This window comes from Sorex araneus, chromosome 2 (assembly GCF_027595985.1).
Source record: "Sorex araneus isolate mSorAra2 chromosome 2, mSorAra2.pri, whole genome shotgun sequence".
Classification (NCBI taxonomy): domain Eukaryota; kingdom Metazoa; phylum Chordata; class Mammalia; order Eulipotyphla; family Soricidae; genus Sorex; species Sorex araneus.
The window spans coordinates 245,569,039-245,595,934 of record NC_073303.1 but is presented as its reverse complement, the minus strand read 5'-3'; the positions used below and the strand labels follow the sequence as shown (position 1 = coordinate 245,595,934).

At 43.2% G+C, this 26,896-nt stretch overlaps 3 protein-coding genes across 3 annotated transcripts; all 3 read left to right on the top strand.

The window, feature by feature from the left end:
* The first annotated feature begins 418 nt into the window (after positions 1-418).
* On the top strand, positions 419-1,348 carry LOC101556556 (olfactory receptor 7A10-like). Its single transcript, XM_004614990.2, has one exon. The coding sequence runs from the start codon at positions 419-421 to the stop codon at positions 1,346-1,348; it is 930 nt and encodes a 309-aa protein (XP_004615047.2).
* A 6,547-nt stretch (positions 1,349-7,895) lies between these two features.
* Positions 7,896-8,852, top strand: LOC101556280 (olfactory receptor 7A10-like). Its single transcript, XM_004614989.2, has one exon. It carries the CDS (start codon positions 7,923-7,925, stop codon positions 8,850-8,852), a length of 930 nt encoding a protein of 309 aa, XP_004615046.1. The 5' UTR covers positions 7,896-7,922.
* Positions 8,853-23,230: 14,378 nt separating this feature from the next.
* On the top strand, positions 23,231-24,160 carry LOC101556006 (olfactory receptor 7A10-like). Its single transcript, XM_004614988.1, has one exon. It carries the CDS (start codon positions 23,231-23,233, stop codon positions 24,158-24,160), a length of 930 nt encoding a protein of 309 aa, XP_004615045.1.
* The last annotated feature ends 2,736 nt before the right edge of the window (positions 24,161-26,896 follow it).

Below are 26,896 nucleotides of genomic sequence, written 5' to 3'. Positions count from 1 at the left end.
ATCTGTAACTGTACCCTACGGTTATTCACTAATTAAAAAAAAAAAAGTAAAAAAGTTAGTTGTGGAGCTGGGCTCCTGATCAGTTCTTGCCACTTTGAATCCTCTGTTGTAAATATGTTAAGTAAAAAATTCTATCCCATTGCTGTAATTCACATTTTGTTCATTAAAAACCGGGATGAATAAAAAAAAAATAAAGAGTGAATTTTTGCTTCTAAATGTAATAAGACTACACTTGATTAGCATAGAGATGTTACTGGTACCCACTTGAGCAAATCTATGAACAATGAGATGACAGTGCTACAGTGCTAATGTAATAATATTTGTAATCTAACATTACCTCAACAAATTTTTAAAAATGTAAGTAATGTCGTGTATGTGAAAAATAATGATATGTGTTCCCTATAGGCCTCTCCACATCATGGAATCTGAGAATGTGACAAGAAATAGAGATTTTATTCTTCTAGGATTTTCTGAGGAACCGGAAGTTCAGTCCCTCATCTTTGTGCTTTTCCTGTCCATGTACCTGGTCACCGTGCTGGGGAACCTGCTCATTATCCTGGCAGTCAGCTCAGACCCCCACCTCCACACGCCCATGTACTTCTTCCTGTCCAACCTGTCCTTCGTGGACATCTGCTTCACCTCCACCACTGTCCCCAGGATGCTGGTGAACATCCAGACGCACAGCAAGGCCATCACCTACAAAGGCTGCATCACCCAGATATGTTTTTTCCTTCTCTTTGCAGGATTGGACAACTTTCTCTTGACTGTGATGGCCATTGACCGCTATGTGGCCATCTGCCATCCCCTGCACTACACAGTCATCATGAACCCCCGGCTCTGTGGGCAGCTGCTTCTGGTGTGCTGGGCCGTGAGTGCCCTGCATTCCTTGTTAGAAATCCTCATGGTGTTGCCACTGTCCTTCTGTGCACGTGTGGAAATCCCTCACTTTTTCTGTGAGCTCAATCAGGTGATCCGTTTGGCTTGTTCTGACACTTTTTTTAGTGACTTGGTGATGTATGTGTCAGTTGTGCTCATAGGGGGTGGCCCTTTTTCTGGCATCCTTTACTCTTACTCTAAGATCATCTCCTCCATCTGCAGAATCTCCTCAGCTCAGGGGAAGTTGAAAGCCTTTTCTACCTGCACCTCTCACCTCTCCATGGTCTCCTTGTTTTATGGCACTTCTGTAGGTGTGTACCTGAGCTCTGCTGTGTCAGAGAACTTACAGAGCACTGCAGTTGCCTCTGTGGCTTACACCGTGGTCACCCCCATGCTGAACCCCTTCATCTACAGCCTCAGGAACAAAGACATTAAGGGTGCTCTGACACGTCTCCTGGGGAAGAAACAATGAAATGCATGTGCCCCAGTACAGGTGAACTGCATCATTTTAGGGCTCATATCCTGAGAATATGAAATTATGGTCTTTTAAAACAGAGTGTCAGCATGCTACCCAAATGACAATGATTCAACTTTAAAGTGTGCCTGTTCAGGAGATAAGGAGTTATTAACCTGGGGCATTGATGGGTTGTTTTTGGATCTGGAGTTGTTCTTGGAGCTGGAGTATTTTTATGTTATTTTATCCAATGTTGTTCTTGGAGCTGGAGTATTTTATGCTTGAAACTCTATTGTTGATGGCCTTGTAACCCAATGGCACCCAAATTTCAAAATAAATCTTTTAAATGACAAGGCAGATAAAGAGACTAATTTTTCTTTCTTTCTTTTTTTTATATCTTGGCATGTATTAAAAATTATTTAGGGGATGTAACAATAGCACAGCGGGTAGGGCGTTTGCCTTGTGGCCAACCTGGGTTCTATTCCCAGCATCCCATATGGTCCCCCAAGCACCAGGAGTAATTCCTGACCAAGTGCATGAGCCAGGAGTAACCCCTGTGCATCGCCGGGTGTGACCCAAAAAAGCCAAAACTAAAATTCTTTATCAAAAATCAGAGTGTGGACCATAAAATCCCTACATTTATTGATTTCTGGATTTCTCTCTTGTTAAAATTTGAACTTTTTTGATACATACATGAAGAATTTACCCTCTATCTCTCCTTTCTCTGAAGTTGGGGTCTAGTTTTCCTAATCTATTCTTAGCTCTCAAGTATAGTCCATACCATTTTTTATGAAATATTGGGAAATTATCATTGAACTATCAACTCCATGGATTTTGGGGTGAAGGGGGCACACCTGGCCGTGCTCGGGGTATACTCCCATGTTTGCACTGAGGGACCATGCCTGGCAGTCTCTGGGGACCATATAGGGTGCTGGAAATCTAACCCAGGTCAGCCACATGCAAGGCAACCCTACCCATTGTACTATCTCTCTGACCCACAAATGAATTTCTTAAAAACACTTTATTCTCCAAAGACCTGCATACTCACTTGTGAAATGAGTGTAGGGTGTTATTAACAGACCAGTGACAAGGTGGAATACAACTAAAGAATAGGGATATATATACTTCAAAACCAGAAAAGTTCTATGCTATAATGAAAACAGATAATATGATTCCATATTTTTCCTTTTTTGGGGAAATCACGCACAAACCTCCATTGGTGTGTCATTGACTCACTCTGCTTCCTGAGGTGTAGACATCATTTCTCAAGGTCATGGATCTAATCTCCTCATGCGAATCCTGGGTCTCCTCTGGTCCACATCTCTCTCATCAACCAGAGTCACTCTGTCTGATCAGACTCCCAATACTCTTGACAACCGTGACTTTTTTTTCTTTGTTCACTCTGGACTATCTCTGGTTTTAATCAAAGGCCATAAAGATTTTGAGTAAACAACATCATGTAAAGTCTATCTAAGTCTGTGGCCGGAGCAATTGCGCAGCGGGTAGGGCATTTGCCTTGCATGCTGCCGACCGTGTAAGGGGTTGGTGTTTCAATTCCCAGAATCCCATAGGGTTCCCTGATCACTGCCAGGAGTTAATTCCTGAGTGCTCGAGCCAGCAGTAACCCATGTGCATCGCCGGGTGTGACCCAAAAATAAAAAAAAAAACAACCCCCCAAAACCTATAGTAGCTGTTTGCTTAAAACTTCTGCCAGGGTCCAGTCCCCATGAATAGGTCTGAAGGAGGTACTTACAGCGAGAAAGTAGAGAGAGAGAGAGACAGACAGAGACAGAGACAGAGAGACAAAGACAGGCAGAGACAGATAGACAGAGACAGAGGGGCCAGGGGCCTTAGAGTCTCAACTGACCTCCATATACAGTATTTATTGATGAGAGCCAATAATTGTCATCAGAAGAACAACATTCTTTGGTCAAATTCCTATCTGAATCTCCCTGAGCTAGAACTTACCCATCCAAGAGCCGAGTCTACCAGGATGAACATCATACTACATGATGGAGATTCTTCAAGGAAGGGGGCAGATATGAAGTAGTCACAGAGTCTCTTCCGGGGCAGCCTTGCAGCCCGGGGAACCAGCATTCTGGGTTTCAAAGCCCCGTCAACTCCGCATCTTGTCAGTCTGTTTCATCTGTCTAGTCCCTAACATCTTCAGCACCCCAGAGATTCCAGAAAATGAAGGACACTTAATGACTGTCCAGCAAGCTGGCCTGGGCAGTCCTTAGAAAGGGATATTTGGGTGGCTGGAGCGAATGTGCAACAGGTAGAGCGTTTGCCTTGCATGCAGCCAACCTGGGTTCAATTCCCAGCATCCCATATGGTCCCCTGAGCACTGCCAGGGGTGATTCCTGAGTGCAGAGCCAGGTGTAAACCCTGTGAATCGCCAGGTATGACCCATAAAGCCAAGAAAGAAAGAAAGAAAGAAAGAAAGAAAGAAAGAAAGAAAGAAAGAAAGAAAGAAAGAAGAGAGAGAGAGAGAGAAGAAAGAAAGAAAGAAAGAAAGAAAGAAAGAAAGAAAGAAAGAAAGAAAGAAAGAAAGAAAGAAAGAAAGAAAGAAAGAGAAAGAAAGGGATATTTTGGGCTTAATTTATTAATTGAGCCTCACCTTCCCCTAGCTCCAATCCCAGGGCCATATTAGGGCCACTGTTTGGGGGTTCACAGATACATTGGAACACAAGCTGTATTTCATAGCCCTGCCCAGAGGGTGAGGAGCAATGAGCAGCATAGTTAACTTAGAGTGACCTAGGCCATTCTAACAGGGATTATCCTGCTTGCTTGCAGCCCCCATTGCTTAAACTTGAGCTATTTGTCTTTCTCTCCTAGTTGGCCTCAGTGGCCCTCAATAAGTTTGGGAGAATGGGGGTGGAACCGCTCTGCTAACTCCCAGAGACCTCTTCTACATTAAGAGCTCATAAACAGTAAGAGAGTGGGGTCTTTCCCTCCCAGCAGAGAATCCCCACACATTGTTAGGTTTTCTCTGATGAAGTTGGATTTAATATAAACGATTTTGTCCATGTCAAGCCACGAAGAAACTGAACTTCAACCAAAGTGCATAGATAGGTGAAATTTGTAGCGCACCTGTGGGTTCAATGCCAATGAATGGGAGGTGACATCTCTGCTAGTCAGGAGACTCAAGGGAGAGTCCGGATGATGCCATACACTTGACTTCTAACAAGGCCTCCTAGAATAGCCCTTACCTGCAGAAATTTCCATCCTGCCCAGGGCAGCCTCCCACAGGGAATTGGTGTCTCAGAGGATGAGTATGAAAAGAAACGGGGATTAATGAGCAGACTCGGGGAGGCTGTAAATATCTCCTGCTCTGCTCAGCTCTTCACTTGGTTCAGCCTGGACTGGCCAGGACAGGATCGATGCATGAGTGTATTGGGGGAAGCCAGGTTTGCATCTTTCCTGCTGGTCCATCCGGCTACCACCTCCATCCTCAACCACCTAGGGTGGAATTTGGGTTCCCACTCAGGGTTTTTCCTGCAGCTCCATGCAGGTGAGTAAACACGGCAGTAATGAAGAAAACACATGTGATTGATGTAAATGATACAGGGGAAGGTGGGAGAGAATGAAATATGAAGCCACTGCCTGCTTGAAAGGATGCCAGGATGCACAGATGAATGCCTTCATGGATGCCTTGGATGTTTTTACTAATCTATATTGATGCATCACTTATGGGGACCAAAAGGTAAGCAATTAACAACTCTGCTGACAGTGAAAATAGAATGACAGAGGGAAATGCAGGAGATGGGATAGAGATTTACAATGGTCCAGGAGGGTGGAGATGACTCAAAGGAGTGGAGCACCTGCTCTGCATGTGGAGACCCCGGATCAACCTCCCACATCGCACGATCCTCTGAGCAGGGCTGGGAGTGACCCTGAGCACTGAGCCAGAATTTCCTCCCTACAGTCCTATGTGTAGCCCCCAAACTGAAAGATGAACTAAAATCCAATGTGTTTCTTTTCCTTTTTACATTCTGATAAAGATTTTTATTTATATTAACAAAAACAGCAGCAATAAAGTAGGGGTTGGAGCCTTAGTGCAACAGTGAGGGCAGTTGCCCTGAATGAAGCCTACCTGGATTGGATCTCTGGTCTCCCGCAGGGTCTCCTGAGCTTGCCAGGCATGACCCCTAGGCACAGAGCCAGGAGTGCCACCCAGGACCACTGAATGTAGCACAAAAACTAAAAAAAAAACGAAAGTACGTCATCTGGGGGAATTTCTTTTCCTTTCCATTTTTCTTAACAGTAAACCTTTGTATTTCTAATAGTAATTATTATAATTATAATAGGGGCTGGAGCCATCATTCTGCAGTTAGGGAGCTTGTCTTGAATGTGACAGATCCTGGTTTCATCTCTGGCATCCCATGGGGTCCCCAAGCCCTGCCAGAGTAGTCATTCTTGAGCTCAGGGCCAGAAGTATGCCCTAAGCGGCAACAGGTGACCCCAAAACTATAACACTTAAAAAAAAACTCAACTGAAATCAAACCGAATGACAAGATATAAAATTCTTTCTGTTAAAGTAGCCGTACTAGCAATAAATGAAACTCTCTGGACCATGTTGGCTGCAGACACGGTACAGGGAATTCATCTCTGTGTGATCATTCAGATGCAGCATATTTGGATCTGTTTACCTGTGAGATGAGCTCAGGTAAGAACTGTTTGAACAATATGAGCGTGGAACAGCAGAACTTGGGTCACATGCACCATGCTCTCTCCAGGGACTCTGGTGCAAGACAATAACACATCACTGGAAAGGCTGTGCTCACGAGTGTGACTTTATAATGAAGTCAAGGGCCAGATGAGTGGCTTAGGTGAGGCAGAGAAGAGAGAGATGGCCCAATCCAACTTTTTCCCAATCCACCTCTGCCACCTGGAGACTGGCTGGGAAGTCTGGGACTGATAAAGTCTGTGCATTAGCCCCTGCATGGCATGGGCCAGAGCCCTGCTAGCCCCACTAGGTGACCATCAAGCCACACCTGATGTCCTCTGGGTCTTCTTAGCCTGGGAGTTGATCCCCACCACCTGATTTCTCAGGAACCTGCAGACTCAGGCTGGAGTGAGGAACTGCTCTTTGCAGGAAAGTCAGTCCTAGCCTTCTAGGTTTTTTTCTTACACTCACAGAAAACTATTTCAGGAGTAGATGACAGTGAAGTAAAAATAGATTTTATTTGATGATTTTGAGGAAGGAGAAGGCAGGAAAAGAGAGTTACACACTCCAGAGAAAAATGGGCTTCTCCAAGGACAACGAGAACCCCAGGACACATCTCAAGAGGGGAGATTTGGGTGACAGAGGTGCTCAGGCACCACATGCGCTCCACCATGCAGCCACAAGCAGCACAATGGCTCAGACAGCATCTGCGCTGGTTTCCTTTGTTCAAGGTGCATTGACAGGGTTTTCCCCAAGCTGCCCCACATGTGGCCTCTACCTAGGCAAGAGTTCTGGTGCTAGGGTGGTTGCCAAGGAGGTAGAGTTAGGAGAGGTCAAAGGTACTCTTCGAGGGCCTGGAGCAATAGCACAGCAGGTAGGGCGTTTGTCTTGCATGCAGCCGACCCGAGTTCGATTCCCAGCATCCCATATCATCCCCTGAGCACCGCCAGGAGGAATTCCTGAGTGTAAAGTCAGGAGTAACCCCTGTGCATCGCCTGGTATGACCCAAAAAGAAAAAAAATAGTACTCTTCAAAGTTCTTTCTTGGCCATTGTTTCTGCTGGAGCTCCTATCAGGGGGGTGCTCAAGGTATGTTGGGGTCGGGTGAAGTCTTATCAGGCTTCAGTTCCTGTGCCTCCACGTGGGCTTTTTCAGCGTTGGGAGCTTTTGGTTTTATGACTTCCCAGAAATAGCATTTCCAATGGCTGTTGTTTCCCATCTATCTGCCTACACCACTTTCATTCTCAGTGGTGCTAAGCCACTAGTATGACGCTGCTTGGTTACTTGGATGGTGCATGATATATCGTGAAGAGGCAGATAGGATGTCCCTTTATTGTCTTTGCAAAAATTATAGAGACCAGAGAGAGAGTAGGGAGAGAGAGAACAGGGCACTTGCTTGGACATGGTTTACCTCAGCAAGCAGGGTTTGACCCCCAGTACAACACAGGATCTCCTGAGCCCCCCCCCCCCCCCCAGGAGTGATCCCTGAGTGCAGACCCAGGATTCAGGCCAGAGAACTGCCAGGTGTGGCCAAAAAGCATTTGATTAATTATAAATTCAGGAATCCAACAAAAGCTTTACCTGACAGAGTCCAAACTGTCCTTCAAGGCAATGGGAAATACTTTCTCGAAACACAGGGATGCCAGCAAAGAAATTTTTGTGGTGAGCCTCAAAGAGTTTTTGCGCAGAGACTTCTCCAAGGCTCAAAGAGACCTGGGAGAATGACTTGTCCAGATTCACAGAGCTGAGTATGAGGAAACCAGAGCTAAGAGATTTCTCTATTTTTCTCTGTTTAGCTTACTTCATCCACAGTCCTGCAAGCCAAAGTGATCACAATAAAACATGAATACAAATAACTAAGTCATGCATGTCACTTGGGAAACAATCAGTGATCTTGACTAAACACTCAAGTCTTCTCCAACACATGGAACTAGGCAACTTGACAGGAATTACAGAATTTCTTCTTTTAGGGCTCTCTGTAGAACCAGAACTGCAACCCCTCATCTTTTACCTTTTCCTGTCCATGTACCTAATCACCGTGCTGGGGAACCTGCTCATCATCCTGGCCGTCAGCTCAGACCCCCACCTTCACACGCCCATGTACTTCTTCCTGTCCAACCTGTCCTTCATGGACATCTGCTTCACCTCCACCACCGTCCCCAAGATGCTGCAGAACATCCAGACCCAGAACAAAGCCATCAGCTACGAGGGCTGCCTCACCCAGATTTATTTTTTCATACTGTTTGGAGGAATGGACACCTTTATATTGACAGCAATGGCCATTGACCGCTATGTGGCCATCTGCCACCCCCTGCATTACATGGTCATCATGAACCCCCGGCTCTGTGGGCAGCTGCTTCTGTTGTGCTGGACCTTGAGTGTCCTGGATTCCTTGTTAGAAGTCCTCATGGTGTTGCCACTGTCCTTCTGTGCACGTGTGGAAATCCCTCACTTTTTCTGTGAGCTCAATCAAGTGGTCCACCTAGCTTGCTCTGACACTTTTTTTAGTGACTTGATGATGTATTTGTCAGCTGTGCTCGTGGGGATTGTTCCCCTCACTGGGATCCTTTACTCTTACTCTAAGATCGTCTCCTCCATCCGCAGAATCTCCTCAGCTCAGGGGAAGTTCAAGGCCTTTTCTACCTGCGCGTCTCACCTCTCCGTGGTCTGCTTGTTTTATGGCACGGCCCTAGGCGTGTACCTGAGCTCTGCTGTGACCCAGAACTCACAGCACAGTACCATCACTTCCGTGACTTACACCGTGGTCACCCCCATGCTGAACCCCTTCATCTACAGTCTCAGGAATAAGGACATCAAGGGTGCTCTGGCAAATTTGACTGGCAAGAAAAAATAAAGGAAAACGTGTCCTAACATGGGAAGACACTCGTTCCTTTCAGAACCCAATCATGGGAAGCCAGCTCTGAGATATCTCTCAACCAGAGTGGAAAATCGGACTTCATCCATGTATTGATTCCTGAAGTTTTCATTTATTCTATTGCAACTTTCTTGACAATCTGTATGACCAAATTCATTCATTTCTTCTCTCTTTGATATGGAAGACTATTTTTCTCCTCCCTGGGCTGTGCTGACTCTCTCAAATGGATTCCCAACCAAGGATCTGAATGATTCAGCAATCCTCATTTACATCCTAAACTTCATGGGATTCCTCTGAACAACTGATTCTCAAAGGTCAAAAGGTTTACCATGATAATTGGGAGAGGCAGATTTACTGAAAGATTTGCCCCAAAGTGGGATCCTATGGAAGCAAAGAGAACTGTTTGCAAACTAGCCACTGTGTGACCTCCTAAAAGTTGAAAATGGAGCAGTTTCTCATTTTGTGCCACATATGTGTGTATGATCCTAACTTCATTGCTCTTCCTGACATGCAGACACCATGTTTCAAGTTCTGGGACTTAATTTGCTCACCCGGAACCTATGTCTTATCAGGTTCTTGTCTGTCATGCTTGCTGGAGTCTTGGGAAAATTGTTATTAAAGGCAGATTTTTGCATGGTATTGATGCATAACACAAATATGAATAATTTAATAATTTTTTTAGTCAGAGAAGTATTGAACATGGTGAAGCGTAATTTTAACCTGCATTTCATATAGCTTTAACTTTTTTTGCTTTTGGTTTTTGTGTATTTGTGAGGTTTGTGTGTATGTGTGTTTATGTGTGTGTGTGTGTGTGTGTGTGTGTGTGTGTGAGTCCCATGGCAGTGGAACTCAGGAGACTGGGGTATGGGCAGCCTTCCTAGGGACTCTTGGGAATTTGAGAATTCCATTAATGCCCATCCCTTTCCTCTCATAACTTTGTGCAGATAACTGGGTGCCACTTATATCATATCACAGATGATATATACTATCAGGTCATCTATTAGTAGTAAAACCAAAGCTTTAACTTCTTTTCTAATTTAGATGCTTTTAATTTCTTTTTCTTTTTCCTTTTTTTCCCTTTACCAGTGTACCTTTCCCATGACAAATGGTCCCTCCAACCTGCTCATCCCCACTCCTCCTCTCTGGCAGGCACTTGTCTTCTCTGTCTGTCTGTCTGTCTGCCTGTCTGTCTGTCTGTCTCTCTCCTCTCTCTCTCTCTTTCTCTATCTCTTTCCTTTTGGGCCTTATGGTTTGCAATATAGATAATGAAAGGTTATCAGATATATCCATTTACCTTTCAACACTCAGTTCCTTTCCTACATGATCATCTCCAATTATTATTGTCACATTGGGCCCTTCTCTATCTATCCTAATTGCCCTTGTTATCCTCATACTCTTGTGGCAACCTTCCAATCATTGACTTGTCCTACTGCCCCTTGTTTACTCTGGCCTTTGATATCACCCCCTCCCTCTCTCTGTCTCTGTCTCTGTCTCTGTCTCTGTCTCTCTCTCTCTCTCTCTCTCTCTCTCTCCCCCCTCTCACTCTTCTTAATGATTTCTTTTTCTTCACTAATATTTAGACCAGCTTAGGAACTTTAGGTAATAGGCTTTTCCTGAAACTTTGATATGATTCATTACTGAAACTGTCCAGCTCTGGATTCTGTTGTGTGGATATTTTATTTTTGTGTGTGGATATTTTCACACAGTAATAATTCCCTTACTTCCGATTGGGCTGCTCAGGTTTCAGGCCATCTCCTGATTCAGCCTGCAGGTCCCCCAGATTTGAGAAATAAATGTAGTCATAATAAGACTTATAATCTCTTCTCCTTCTGAAATATGTGTTAAACTTTCTCCTCTGTCATCTCTGATACACTTTATCTGAGTTTTATCTTTTCTTCATGAGTCCAGCTAAGTGTTTGTCAACCTTGCTAATTCTTTCCCTTTTTTATTTCTTTTTACACACATTTTTATTTGATTAAACAATTAAAAAGTCAAAACATGAATTGAAAGACTAGAAAAATAAAAAAGAAAAATCCAAATATCTTTGATTTCAGATAAAATTCACCCTTCTTGTGATTTTAAGGTCTACAGTTCAGTATAGTTTAGTTTATTCAAAACCCTGTGCCCCCATCATTGCTAATTTTAGAACTTTGTATCATTCTCCCAAGTGACCTGTACATCTCCCAATCTGTCTTGCTACCATACCCCAACACCACAGTTACTTTCTGTCTATACACATTTGATCTTTCTGGAAATTTCATATGAATGGACTGTTACAAAATGTGACATTTTGTAATCTAGTTTCTTTGAGCATAATATTATGTAGATTTATCCATGTTGTTTGCTAATTTATTTCTAAAAGAAAAAATTTCATCTTAGTCACCCTTTAAGTGACTGCTCTGCACTTCTAACATACATGTGAAACTCCTCTTTAATTTGACTAAAGCGTGGCCTGACCAAAGAATATGATTTACAAGGGTTTTCACTAAAGTAGCACAATTCTCTTTGTTATCCTGGGCATTGGCATTCTCTGGAGACTTCCTCGGCTGAGCCCCATCACTATCAAGGCTTCGGAAACGCAGGGAACGTAGCCAAGACTGATTAGCCACTGTTGGCTCTTGGAAACGATAAGTTGGGTTTGGTTTAAGTGATGAGCAGTGAGTGTATGTCAGGAGGTGCAAGAGTGGAGTTACCAAGTGTTTAGAGCGGGTGTTTATTCACAAGGTCTCCTGCAAAGCTGGAAACTTCCATTCTGTCCAGACTAACGTCCCACGGGGCAAACATTGCTCTCGGAGGTTGGAGTGAGGAAGTAAACAGGGCTTAATGAGCAAACACAGGGAGCTGTAAATATCTCCTCCGTGGGGTCCCTTGGCTTGTTCACTCTGGGGTATGTGGACATGGTTGTTGATCTCCGAGTCCTGTGTTTGTCTGGGGCCTCGAGCTTCCCTCCTCCCTGTTGTCTTGTCTGGGTTTCAGTCTCCAGAAGAAACTTCCCCAGAAGGAATTTGGAAACACGCAGGGGTCTCCCTCCCAAACTCCCCACCCGGGTAAGTTCACATGTCCTATGCCCTCAGCAAAAGAAGGTCAGAGAGAAGAAATATTCAGGGCGTCTACCTGAGAATAACCTAAGAATAACCAGCCCAGCCGACAACAGTCCCAGTGTTTTAGGGCTGTTCTTCAATTCATACCTAAGTTATGTATTATTTATAGTGACCAAAAGGTAAGAAATAATTGAAAAAGCTATTCAGGTGCCAATTCTGGCAATGAGTTGTCAATTCTGGTATTAATATTGGGTGAAGTAGAAGAAGAACTGGAGGGTTGTGATTTTCTAGGAAAAGTTGAAATAAAGTTGAAATATTTTTAGAATTAATGGATTTGTGTAAATGTTGTCTTTGAAGTCTGGGGTTTTCCTGTGCACACATTTCTGCTATTATTGTAATAAAGTATACTTGACTATGTTTGCTTATGCAAGGGAAAGACACAAACAACGAAATGTGAGTACAGATCTGCAAAAACAGATCATTAATACCATGATATCCATTCATGAAGATATTCATGCCAAATAATAGTATATGTGGGGCTCGAGCGATAACACAGCAGGTAGGGTGCTTGCCTTGCACTCGGCCGACACAGGTTTGATTCCCAGCATCCCATATGGTCCCCTGAGCACCGACAGGAGTGCTTCCTGAATGCATGAGCCAGGAGTAATCCCTGTGCATGGCCGGGTGTGACCCAAAAAGAAAAAAAAGTATATATGTGGAAATAGATGTGTTAAGAACTTTATTTTATAATTATTTCCTCTCCCGTGTTGCTAAACATATATGCACTCTGAGTCACATGTCCATTTCTCACAGAAATTGTCTCGGGTCATTTTGATTAGTGTGATGGGGAACAATGGTTTTTTTTTATTATATTTTTATTTGATTGGTGAATCACCGTGAGACAAAGAACAATGGCTTTGTGCCTGTTTTTCATGGATTTATTCAAAACAGTGACTGTTCTCATGTCATTTGTTTCCATTTAGCTAATATATACATGGACAGTAATATTAGGGTGGATGCACAAAATGACTATTCCATGAAGATCCTTATTGGGTGTATGTTTTCATTGAAAGAAATTAGCAGACACTTTAACATTTTTCACAGCAATACCCTTGTCTCAAAGGCAAATTTAGTGGCTGGTGCAATAGCACAGGGGGTAGGGCGTTTGCCTTGCATGTTGCTGACCTGGGTTCAATTCCCAGTATTCCATATGGTCCCTTAAGCACCCCTAGGACTAATTCCTGAGTGCATGAGCCAGGAGTAACCCCTGTGCAATGCTGGGTGTGACCCAAAAAGTAAAAGAATTAAATAAAAATAAAGGCGAACTGAAGGTCCACTCTCATACTCACCACTCACTAATCATCCTTCATAGATATTTTCTTTTTTTTTTTTTTTAAATTTTTATTAAATCACCATGTGGAAAGTTACAAAGTTCTCAGGTTTATATGTCAGTTATACAATATTCAAACACCCATCCCTTCACCAGTGCCCATATTCCACCACCAGAAACCCCAGTATACCCCCCGCCCCCACCCCCTACCCCCTACTGTATAACTAATGAATTTCACTTCATTTTTTCTTTACCTTGATTACATTCCATAATTCAACACAAAACTCACTATAGTTGACATAACTCTCTCTCTCTCTCTTTTTTTTTCTCTTTTTCCTTTTCCCTTTTGTTTTTTTCTTTTTCCCCCTCATCCCCCTTCCTGCGCCTCGTAGCCTCGTAGTATGGTGTACGCCACGCCACGTCGGCCAGCGTGGGGCTTTTGCTTAGTTCACAGTCCAGAGGTGGCTGCTACATTAAAAACCTTCAATATTTTCAACAAAAACTTACTGTTATTATTTGGAGTTTCCCCCCCAAGTCAGACCTGTTCAAATGGAACCAATTCACATTGCTGAACAATTATAAATGTTAAGTCGCACGGACGCGGCAGCGTCCGCGCGGTTTTGGATTTCTGTATAAAGTCCAGGGAGAATTCTGCCAGAAATTACATAGCCCAGCTCACAGTCCCAGTGCATTGCTGTAAGAAGTCTCTGAATTCAAAGTCTTTAGGCGCAGAGGGTCCGATTCGCGCTCAGCGGCTCCGGGTTTATCTGGGCCGAGGGCGTGCCGGTTACGCCCCCTTCCCATGAGTTCCTGGGAGCCCCCAAAGTAAAATCCGAATACCTGTGGGTCTGGAATCAGAAGATGGCGCCTGCCACAAGGTGCCGCCAGCCCGCCGCTTTCCATGCAGGAAGACAGGGTGGGGAGGAAAAAAAAAATCCACCCCCAGCAGCACCGAGTTGTAGCCCAGTTTGGTGTCCCAATGCATTGCTCTCGGGTGCTGCGCTGGATGCCCGAATGTGTTACATCTTTGGAGTCAAAGTCTTTAAGCGCCGCAGAGGGTCCGATTTGCGCTCAGCGGCTCCGGGTTTATCTGGGCCGAGGGCGTGCCGGTTACGTCATAGATATTTTCTTTCTTTTCTTTTTACAACTCTCTCCCTCTTACATTTCTCCGGCCTTCTGGGAGTAGCTCTATTTTTCAATGTTGCATAATATTCTCCCATTATAGAAACCATTCCCTTAACATTTGACTATGAAGCCACTGGGGGTCCCCGGGTGACTTATGAGATGTGGGAGGAGAGAGGTAGCAGCCTCGAGAAGGAGTCTTTCTTCTCTACCCACCTATACCCACCCTGGGAATGGTGGGGTAAATGCAGCACTGATAAGAGTCAGCTGTGAGCCTTGCCCTTTGCAGGATAGGAAGGCCAGTCCCAGAGTTTACCCAGGTTTTGGAGGCGTCACCCCAGCATCTCAGAGAAGAATTTCAAGAGACAAGCATTAAAACATGTCAGGTTTTATCAGGAATTTTATGGTGGTGGGGTTGGGCATGCAGAATAATGCATTGGAGAGAGAGAATGTGAGCTTCTCCAGAGTGGCAAGGAAGCCCCAGGACATGTTCCGAATGAATTTCCATGTCAGCCATGGGGAATGTAGGTGACAGGTGTGCACCACCTGGGCTTAGCAGGAAGTGCTTGGTGCCATATGTGCGTGCTTCCTTTACTTAAGGTGACTTTTCTTTGGTGGGGGGGGTCACACCTGGCAATGCTCAGGACTGACTCCTGACTCTGCACTCAGGAATCTCCCCTGGCGCTGCTTGGGGGACCATATGGGATGCTGGGAATCGACCCTGGATAGGCCACATGCAAGGCAAACGCCCTACCTGTGGTACTGTTGCTCCAGCCCTTAAGGTGGCTTTTACAGTGTTTCTTCCAGGCTGGCCCACCTGGGGCTTTCTATCAGGTAAGCCCATTGCCAGGGCAGTGGCAAGAGGTAGAGTTGGGAGTAGAGAAGTTCTTATCTGATATTCCTTTGCTGGCCTTTGTTCTTGCTGGAGCTTCTCTTGGAGGTGTTGGGTATTAACCCTAAGTGCTTTAGGCTTCATCAGTGAATCATCCCCTTTCCTCCTCCCAGAGAAACTTATCGTGCTCTTGCTAACATCCCTAATTTAGTTCAAGTTTATCTTGAACATTTCCTTTGTATTTTACCTCTCATTGTCACAGTTACCCAAGGCAGTCTTGATTACTTATAAGCCAAAACTTCTGGTGATTCTGAACCTTGTATTTGTAGTGCTTTGTATTTCAAGTGATGTGTATTTGTACCTGTTTTTCTATCCCCCCCTATAACCTTTTTATATTTTACTATAGAGCAATGTTCTTTGGATAAACACAGAAAGACCATTAATGCTCTGCTCCTAATATTTGGGAGTTGATTGACTCTGAAATAGATCTACTCCTGGACATTGGTCATAATTACTTGACTCAGGCTTCAGTTGCTGTAGTTGCTAACACCCCAAAAGGGAGGTCCTTCTCTGGGACTGGAATGAACCCAAGGCAGGTGGTAAAGCTACCTTAGCATCGAAAAGGGACTATCAAGAAAGCATTAATGCATTGTCTTGATGCAACCTCTTATCCCCCATGGGGAAGGACAAGCTGAACTGGCTGAGAATATTTAATCTGGTATTTACAGTAAAAGCCTTGCTTGCTCTCAGGCCCCAGAGAACTAAGTGTTGGGATCTTTGTCTCTTTCTGTATTTATCCATAAGTGCCGCAATGAACATACATGTGCAGGTGTCATTTCTAATGTGCTTTTTTGCACCCTTGGATATATCCCAGAAGTATATTGCAGGGTCACATGGAAGCCTAATTTCTGGTTTTTGAAGGAATTGTACACATAGGTTTAAAGTGAATTAATATTTCTAATTTTAATCATGAGTTTCTTTTCCTGTGTTATAACCGAACCTGTTATTGCAGTACTATTGGGATTGGTAAAGAGAACTGCAGTCACACACTGGTGGGCCAAGTCAGGGTTCAAAATTTGTCCCAGTTCTCCTGGCACCAATTGAGTTTTGTGTCTATTCACTGACATGAATTTGATGAAATGAAAATACCATCTGTGTTCACTCCCCCTCCCTGGGGGCCCCTGGACTTCACCAGCAAACACCTGGACCAGTTCCCCAACAATGATAAAAAGGAAAGTGGGTCTGACCCATCCTGAACAGTGCAAGCATGTCATGTTCCCTTTGGCAGCTGGACAGGATGCAGCAATGCTTGTTTCACTGTGGGTTGCAGTTCATCTTGTATGATCTTAAATGACACACCGGAAGGAAGTTTTAGGGTATCAATGTCATTGTTGTCTTTGATTCATGAGTCAAGGGTTTGAGACTACATCCCACCATGTGGTGCACAGGGAGTGGGGCGGGTACAGATATTTGTCCATCTCTCTATTTGTCCTCAGTGACCATCATTGTGTTTGGAGAAACAAAGTATGTTAATAAGATAATGAAGTTCATTTCTCGAGTTTGAATATAGAGGTCCATATATTTCATTTTATTTTATTTTTTTAATTCTTTTTTGCATTTTTTGGGGTCATACGTGGTGATGCACAAGGGTTACTCCTGGCTCTGCACTCAGGAATTACTCCTGGTGGTGCTCGGGGACCATATGGATGCCGAGATTTGAACCCAGGTCGGCCCCATGCAAGGCAAACGCCCTATCCACTGTGCTATTTCTCTAGCCCTTTTGACACTTTATTTTATTTTATTTTATTTTATGGGCTGGAGTGATAGCACAGCCGTTGGGAGTTCGCCTTTCACTCGGCCGACCCGAGTTCGATTCCTCCGTCCCTCTCGGAGAGCCCGGCAAGCTACGGAGAGTATTAAGCCCACTCAGCAGAGCCTGGAAGCTACCCGTGCATATTGGATATGCCAAAAACAGTAACAATTAGTCTCTCAATGAGAGACGGTACTGGTGTCCGCTCAAACAAATCGATGAGCAACGGGATGACAGACAGTTATTTTATTTTGTTTTTGCTTTTTTTTGGGTCACGCCTAGCGATGCACAGGGAAGTCCATATATTTTATTTTTATTTTATTTTTAATTTTTATTAGTGAATCACCGTGAGGTACAGTTATAAACTAATGAACTTTCATGTTTGAATTTGGTTTAAATTCATCCACCAGTGCCCATTCTCCTCCACCAATGTTTCCAGTATCCCTCCCACCACCCCCACCCCAACCCCCACCACCCGCCCTACCTCTGCGGCAAGGCATTCCCTTTTGTTCTCTCTCCTGTTGGGTGTTATAGTTTGCAACAGAGGTATTCAGTAGCGATCATGTTCAGTCTATAGTCTACTTTTGGTATGCAGCTTTCAACCTGAGTGGGTCCTCGCAAAATTCTTTACTAGGTATTCCCTTCTCTATCTCTGCTGCCTTTCCCCCCAGCATGTGAGGCCAGTTTCCAAGCTGTGGGGAAGACCTCCTGTTCTTATCTCTACTACTCCTGGGTGTTAGTGTCTCATTCTGATACTTTATATTCCACATATGAGTGCCATCTTTCTATGTCTGTCTCTTTCTTTTAACTCATTTCATTCAACATGATACTTTCCATGTTGATCCACTTATATGCAAACTCATGACATCGTCTTTTCTAACAGCTGCATAGTATTCCGTTGTATATATATACCAAAGTTTCTTTAACCAGTCATCTGTTTGGGGCATTCCGGTTTTTTCCATTTTTTCTTCCAGATTTTGGCTATTGTCAACAGTGCTGCAATGAACATACAAATACAGAAGTCATTTCTATTATACCTTTTTGCCTCTCCAGGTTATATTCCCAGGAGTGGTATTGCTGGGTCAAATGGGAGCTCAGTTTCTAATTTTTTGAGAAGCGTCCATACTGTTTTCCAAAAGGGCTGAACCAGTCAGTTTCCCCACCAGCAGTGAAAAAGAGTCCTTTTCTCCCCACATCTGCACCAACACCGGTTGCTTTTGTATTTTTGGATGTGGGCCTGTCTCTGTGCTGTGAAATGGTATCTCATTGTTGTTTTGATCTCCATCACCCTGATAATTAGTGATGTCGGGCATTTTCTCATGTGCCTCTCAGGATTTCTTCTTTGGGCAAGTTTTTGTTTATTTCATCACCCCATTTTTTGATCGGTAGGCAGTTTTCTTCTTGTGGAGTTCAACCAATGCATTGTATATTCTTGATATCAACCCCTTATCGGATGGGTATTGGGTAAATATCCTTTCCTATTCTGTAGACTGTCTTTGTACTTTGGTCACTGTATCTTTGAGGTGCAGAAGCTTCTTAGTTTAAGGTAGTCCCATTTATTTATCTCTGTTTTCACTTGCTTGGCCAGTGGCATGTCATCTTTGAAGATACCGTTGGTTACAATGTCGTGGAGGGTTTTGCCAACCTTGTCTTCAATGTACCTTAGGGATTCTGGTCTGATGTTGAGGTCTTTAATCCATTTTGATCTGACTTTTGTACATGGTTGTAGGTGGAGATCTGAGTCCATTTATTTGATATAGCTGTCCAGTTTTGCCAGCACAATTTTGTTAAACATGCTTTCTTGCCCCACTTCACATTTCTTGCTCCCTTATCAAAGAGTAGGTGATCATATATTTGGGTGTGTGTGTCAGAATATTCAACCCTGTTCCATTGGTCTGCGGCTTTGCCTTTGTTCCAGTACCATGCTGTTTTAATTTCTACTACTTTGTAGTAGAGTTGAAGTTGGGGAGGTTGATTCCTCCCATTTTCTTTTTCCCAAGAACTGACTTAGCTATTTGTGGGGGGTTATTGTATGAATTTCAGGAGTGATTGCTCCATTTCTTTGAAGAATGTCAAGGGTATCCTTATAGAGATTGCATTGAATTTGTAAAATGCTTTGGGAGTATTGCCATTTTGACAATATTAATTCTTCTAATCCATGAGCAGGGGATATCTTTCCATTTCCTCTTTTCCTCTTTTATTTCCTGAAGTAGTGTTTTACAGTTTTATTTATACAAGTCCTTTGCCTCCTTAGTTAAGCTGATTCTGAGGTATTTGATCTTTTGAGGCACAATTGTGGACAGGATTGCTTTTATAATGTCGCTTTCGTCTCTCTCATTATTTGCATGTTGGAAAGCCACGGACTTTTGGGTATTGATTTTATAGCCTGCAGCTTTACTATACAAGCCAATAGTTTCTAAGAGTTTCTTGGTAAAGGTTTTAGGGTTCTCTAAGTATAGTGTCATATCCTCTGCAAATAGTGAGAGCTTGATTTCTTCCTTTCCTACATGAATGCCCTTAATGCCTTTTTCTTGCCTAAGTGCTATTGCAAGTAGTTCTAGTACTATATTGAACAGAAGTGGAGAGAGTGGGCATCCTTGTCTAGTCTCTGGTCTCAGAGGGAAGTCTCTTAGATTTTCCCATTGAGGATAATGCTTGCCTTAGGCTTGTATTAGATGGCTTCGACTATATTGAGGAAAGTCCCTTCTATATACATTTTGGCAAGAGTTTTCATCATAAATGGGTGCTGGATCTTGTCAAATGCTTTCTCTGCATCTATTGATATAATCATATGGTTCTTATCTTTTATTTTGTTGATATGATGGATTATGTTGATTTATTTCCTTGCATCCCCGGGATGAATCCCAATTCGTCGTGGTGTATGATCTTTTTGACGAGTTGTTGAATTCTGTTCGCAAATATTTTGTTGAGAATCCTTGCATCTATGTTCATCAGGGATATTGGCCTGTAGTTTTCTTTTTTGTGGTGTCTTTGTTTGCTTTTGGTATTATGGAGATATGAGTCTCATAGAAACTGTTTGGGAGGGTTTCTGTTTTTTCAATTTCCTGGAAAAGCTTGAGAAGAACTGGCAACTCGTCCTCTTTAAATGTTTGGAAGAATTCACTAGTGAGTCCATCTACCTGGGCTTTTGTTTTTGGGAAGACTTTTGATTACAGTTTCAATTTCCTTGATATTAATAGGACTGTTCAGGTGTTCCAGGTCTTTTTGGTTCAGCCTTGGGAGATTGTAGCAATCCGAGAACTTATCCATTTCTTCTAGGTTCTCCTGTTTCGTGGCATGCAGATTTTCAAAGTAGTCTCTGATGATCTTTTGAATTTCTTTGGTTTCTGTTGTGAGGTGCCCCTTTTCATTTTTGATTCTGTTTATAAGGGTTCTCTCTATCTCTTTCTTTGTGAGTCTTGCTAATGGTTTATCAATCTTGTTTACTTTCTCGAAGAACCAGCTCTTGTTTTCATTGATCTTTCAGATTGTCTTTTGGTTTTCCATGTTGTTGATTTCTGCTCTAAGTTTTATTATCTCTTTTATTCTGCCTTGTTTGGGCTCCTTTTGTTGGTCCTTTCCTAAAATCTTAAGCTGTGAAGACAAGTTATTTATGTGGGCCCTTTCTTCCTTCCTGAGGAATGCTTGCAGAGCTATAAATTTTCCCCTTAACACGGCTTTAGCTGTGTCCCACAGGTTCTGGTAGCTCGTTTCTTTTTTTCTCATTTGTTTCCAGGTACCTTTTGATTTCTTCCTTGATTTCCTTCCTGACCCACTCATTGTTCAACATCGAGTTGTTTAATTTCAAGGTGTTTGATTTGGTTTTCTGTGTCTGTACGTGATTCACTTCTATCTTCAGTGCATCATGGTCTGAAAAGATAGCTGATACAATGTCTATCTTCCTGATTCCGTTGAGGTATGTTATGTGGCCCAGCACATGGTCTATTCTGGAAAATGATCCATGTGCACTGGAAAAGAATGTGTATTCCCTTTTTTGAAGATATAAAGCCCTGTATATATCTATTAGCCCTCTCTTCTATTTCTTCCAACAAAGCCAGTATTTCCTTGGTGGGTTTTAATCTTCTTGATCTATCCAGAGGTGATAGGGCGGTGTTGAAGTCTCCAAGTACTATTGTGTTGCTTGCGATGTCCTTCTAAAGGTCTTCTAGCAGTTGTTGTAGTTTTTTATCTGATCCCTCATTGGGTGCGTACATGTTTAGGAGTGTGGTTTCTGGTTTTTATAATTTTAAATTTTTTAATTTTTATCAAATTACCGTGAGATAGTTACAAGCTTTCATGTTTCTTCCTGCTGTACATATCCCTTGATTAAAAAATTGGTCTTCCCTATCTTTTCTAATCTTTCTCAATCTGAAATCTATGTTGTCCAATACTAGTAAGGCCACCCCAGCTTTTCTGAGGGATTTGTTTGCTTGCAGGATTGTTTTCCACCCTTTGACTTTAGTCTGTATTTGTTCTGGTTATTCAGATGCGTTTCTTACAGGCAGCAGAGTGTTGGGTTCAGTCTCTGAATCCATTTTTCCACTTCTGTGTCTCTTAATTGGTGAATTTAGACCATTGACATTAAGAGAGATTATTGTTATGGGATTTTGTGCCATCTTTCTGTAAAAGTTTGTTGTGCTTGTAGGGGTTCTTCTTGTCTTACAATAGCCCCTTTAGTCCTTCTTTTAGGTTTGGTTTTGAATCTATGAAGTTCCTGAGCTGTTGTTTATCCACAAAATAGTGCATCGTTCCTTCGAGTTTGAATGAGAGTTTAGGATAAAGTATTCTTGGTGAAGCGTTCATTTCATTGAGTTTTTTCATTATATCCCATCACGGCTTGGAGGGTTTCCTCTGATAGGTCTGCTGTGAATCTAAGGGGTGCTCCTTTGAATGCGATTTCCTTCTTTGACCTTGCTGCTTGCAGTACTGTGTCTCTATCCATGATGTCCATCATTCTAACTATGATATGTCTTGGGGTATTTCTCTTTGGTCTCCTTTAGCTGGCATCCTATGGGATCCTTGAATTTGGATACCTGCATTCTCCAGCTCTGGGAACTTTTCAGCAATGATTTGTTTGACTCTGGCTTTTTCGTTTGGGTTGCTTCCCTGTCCTTCTGGTACTCCAATGATTCTAATGTTGTTCCTCTTGAGATCATCCTATAGGACTTTGAGTTGCCCTAGAGCTATTTTGAGGTCTCTTCCCATTGTTGTTGCCTGTAGGCTTCCTGCAGCTCATCTTCAAGCTCACTGATTCTGTCTTCCGCTATAGACATTTTATTGTTGAGGGCAGCCACAGAGTTTGTTATTTCATCTACCGAATCCTTCATTTCTTTTTGTAGCTTTTTGATTTCTGCTCTCATTTCTTCCCATATTTTATTGGCTGTCTGTTGTATTGTTTCTGTTGGGTCCTTCTTTAATTTAATGGATACCTTTTCGATCTTTACATTGAGTTCATTGAACATCTTCAGCATTTCAACTCTGAATTCTTTATCGGAGAGCTCAAGTTTGCAGTAAACGCCTATTGAGGTTTCTGGACTCCTTTCATCATCCTCTGCTTGTGGTGGGGATTTGCGCTATTTCTTCATGTTGTTATGGTGGTATGGAAGAGGGACCTTCAAGATCAAGTTGATCTTGAACAAGAGGTTGACCTGTTCCCTCTTGTTGTGAAAATGGATTCTGAATTGTCTCGTTCAATGGAGATTGCCTTTTTATTTTCCCCTTCTAGAACATGTCGTCCCTCTCAGATGTTCCTCTAATCCTTATGTGAAACCTTGTGGTTTATTGTCCTACTGTTTATGGATAGCTAGGATGTTACTATTGAACGTGACATAGGGAATGAAGGCTGGGCCGAAAGAGAAAATGGCTGCAGTCTAGGGATCAGCGTGCCGCCACCTGGGTCATCTGTCCAGGACTGGGTGGGTTGGGGGAGGCGGTGGCAGGAAGTTGTGGTCTGAGACGAAGGCTGGGCCGCGGGAATGGCGGGTCCAGTCCATATATTTTAAAGGTGAATTTTTGCTTTGAAATGTAATACTATGCTTGATTAGTATGGAGACGTTACTGGTGCCCACTCAAGCAAATTGATGACAATGGGATGACAGTACTACAGTGCTAATGTAATAATGTTTGTAATCTAACATTACCTCAACAAAGTTTTAAAAAATGTAAGAAATGCTGTGTATGTGAAAAATAATCATATACTTTTCCCCTAGGCCTCTCCAATTCATGGAATCTGAGAACGTGACAGGAAATAGAGAATTTCTTCTTCTAGGATTTTCTGAGGAACCGGAAGTTCAGTCCCTCATCTTTGTGCTTTTCCTGTCCATGTACCTGATCACCGTGCTGGGGAACCTGCTCATCATCCTGGCTGTCAGCTCAGACCCCCACCTCCACACGCCCATGTACTTCTTCCTGTCCAACCTGTCCTTCGTAGACATCTGCTACACCTCCACCACCGTCCCCCAGATGCTGGTGAACATCCAGACACACAAGAAAGGCATCTCCTTTGAGAGATGTATCTCCCAGATGTATTTTTTCATTCTCTTTGTAGGATTGGACAACTTTCTCCTGACTGTGATGGCCATTGACCGCTATGTGGCCATCTGCCACCCCCTGCATTACACCACCATCATGAATCCCCAGGTCTGTGGGCTGCTGCTTCTGGTGTGTTGGGCCATGAGTGCCCTGGATTCCTTGTTAGAAATCCTCATGGTGTTGCCACTGTCCTTCTGTGCACATGTGGAAATCCCTCACTTTTTCTGTGAACTCAATCAGGTGGTCCATTTGGCTTGTTCTGACACTTTTTTTAGTGACTTGGTGATGTATCTGTCAGTTGGGTTCCTAGGGGGTGGCCCTTTTGCTGGCATCCTTTTCTCTTACTCTAAGATCGTCTCCTCCATCTGCAGAATCTCCTCAGCTCAGGGGAAGTTGAAAGCCTTTTCTACCTGCACCTCTCACCTCTCCGTGGTCTCCTTGTTTTATGGCACAGCCCTAGGTGTGTACCTGAGCTCTGCTGTGTCAGAGAACTCACAAAGCACTGCAGTTGCCTCTGTGGCTTACACCGTGGTCACCCCCATGCTGAACCCCTTCATCTACAGCCTCAGGAACAAAGACATTAAGCGCGCTCTGACAAGTCTCCTTGGGAAGAAACAATGAAACGGCACTTGCACCAGTACAGGTGACCTGCATCATTTTAGGGCTCAAATCCCAGAATGAGAAATTGTGGTTTGTTATATCAGAGTGTCAGCATGCTACCCAAATGACAATGATTCAACTTTAAAATGTTTAATATCAGGAGATGAGGGGTCGGTAACCTGGGGCATGGGTGGTTGTTCTTGGAGCTGGAGTATTTTAGGTTATTTAATCCAATGTTGTTCTTGGAGCTGAAGTATATTATGCCTGAAACTCTATTGTTGATGGCATTGTAAGTCAATTGCACCCAAATTTCAAAATAAATCTTTTAAATTACAAGGAGCAAAAGAGACTAACTTTTCTTTCTTTCTTTTTTATATCTTGGCATGTATTAAAAATTCTTTATTTAGAGGCTGGAGCAATAGCACAGCAGGTAGAGTGTTTGCCTTGCACGTGGCTGACCTGGGTTGTATTTCCAGCATTCCATATGGTCCTCCAAGCACCAGGAGTAATTCATGAGTGCATGAGCCACGAGTAACCTCTGTGCATCGCCGGGTGTGACCCAAAAAGCCAAAAAAATTTCTTTGTTTCAAAAATCAGAGTGTGGACCATAAAATCCCTATACATATTGATTTCTGTATATTCCTTTTGTTAAAATTTTATCTTCTTTAGACAGATATATGAAGACTTTACCCTCTATCTCTCCTTTCTTTGAAATAGGGATCTATTTTTCCAAATCTATTCTTAGGTCTCAAATATAGTCCATGCCATTTTTTATGAAATATTGGGAAATTATCATTGAACTTTGAACTCCATGGATTTGGGAGTGAAGACGGCACACCTGGCCGTGCTCAGGATTTACTCCCATATCTGCACTGAACGACCATGCCTGGCAATCTCTGGGGACCATATAGGGTGCTGAGAATCTAATCCAGGTCAGTCACATGCAAGGCAACACTACCCATTGTACTATGTCTCTGACCCACACATGAATTTCTTAAAAACATTTTATTCTTCAAAGACCTGCATACTCACTTGTGAAATGAGTGTAGGGTGTTGCTAACAAACTAGTGACAAGGTATAATACAACTAAAGAAAAGAGATGTATATTTCACAACCAGAAACTTTCTCTACTTTGCTAAAAATAGAAAATTTGATTCCATATTTTTCCTTTTTGGGGGAAATCACCCATACACCTCCATTGGTGTGTCATTGACTCACTCTGCTTCCTGAGGTGTAGACATCAGTTCTCAAGGTCATGGATCTAATCTCCTCATGAGGATCCTGGGTCTCCTCTGGTCCACATCTCTCTCATCCACCAGAGTCACTCAATCTGCTTCAGACTACCAATCTCTTGAAAACCATGACTTTTTTTTCTTTGTTTCACTCTGGATTATCTCTGGTTTTAATCAAAGGCCATAAAGATTTTTGAGTAAACAACATCATGTAAAGTCTATCTAAAACTGGGGCTGGAGCAAGCACAGTGGGTAGGGTGTTTGCCTTGCACACGGCCAGCCCGTGCAAAGCGTCAGTGCTTCGATTACCAGCATCCCATAGGTTCCCCTGAGTACCACCAGGAGTTAATTCCCAAGTCATGAGCCAGCAGTAAACCCTGTGCATCGCCGGGTGTAACCCAAAAAACAAAATAAAAAAAGAAATTAAAATAACCCCAAAAATCTATGGTTGCTTCAAACTTCTGCCAGGGTCCAGTCCCCCATGAATAGGTCTTAAGGAGGGACTTAAAGCGAGAAAGTGAGTGAGAGAGAGACAGAGAGATACAGAGACATAGACAGAGAGAAAGAGACAGAGAGACAAAGACAGGCAGACAGAGACAGATAGACAGACAGAGACAGACAGACAGACAGAGACAGAGACAGAGGGGCCAGGGGCCATAGAGTCTCATAGACTGAAAGCCCCAACTGAACTCCATATACAGTATTTATTGATGAGAGCCAATAATCATCATCAGAAGAACAACATTCTTTGGTCAAATTCCTATCTGAATCTCACTGGGCTAGAACCCATCCAAGAGCTGAGTCTACTAGGTTAACATCATTGTACATGATGGAGATAATTCAGGGAAGGGAGCAGATATAAACTAGTCACAGGGTCCTTTCTGGGGCAGCCTTCCAGCCAGGGGAACCAGCATTCTGGGTTTCAAAGCCCTGTCAACTTGTATCCTGTCCGTCTGTTTCATCTGTCTACTCCCTAACATCTTCAGCTCTCCAGAAGGTCCAGAAAATGAAGGACATCTAATGACTGTCCAGCAAGAAAGGGATATGTTTGGCTTATTTATGAGTTGAGCCTCACCATTCCCTGGCCCATCTCAGGGTCATTGTAGGGCCATTCTTTGGGGGTTTACAGATACATTGGAACAAAGGCTGGGGTATTTCATAGCCCTGCCCAGAGGGTGAGGAGCAATGAGCAGAATCGTTAACTGAGAGTGTTCTAGTCCATTCTAACAGGGATTATCCTGCTTGCTTGCAGCCCCCATTGCCTAAACTTGAGCTATTTGTCTATCTCTCCTTCTTGGCCTCAGTGGCCCTCAATGAGTTTGGAAGAATGGGGGTGCAACAGCTCTGCTAACTCCCAGAGACCTCTTCTTCATTAAGGGCTCAGAAACACAAAGAGAGTGGGCTCTTCTCCCTCCCAGCAGAGAATACCCACACATTGTTAGGTTTTCTCTGATGAATTTGGGTTTAATATAAACGATTTTGTCCATGTCAAGCCATGAAGAAACTGAAATTCAGTTTTTTCATA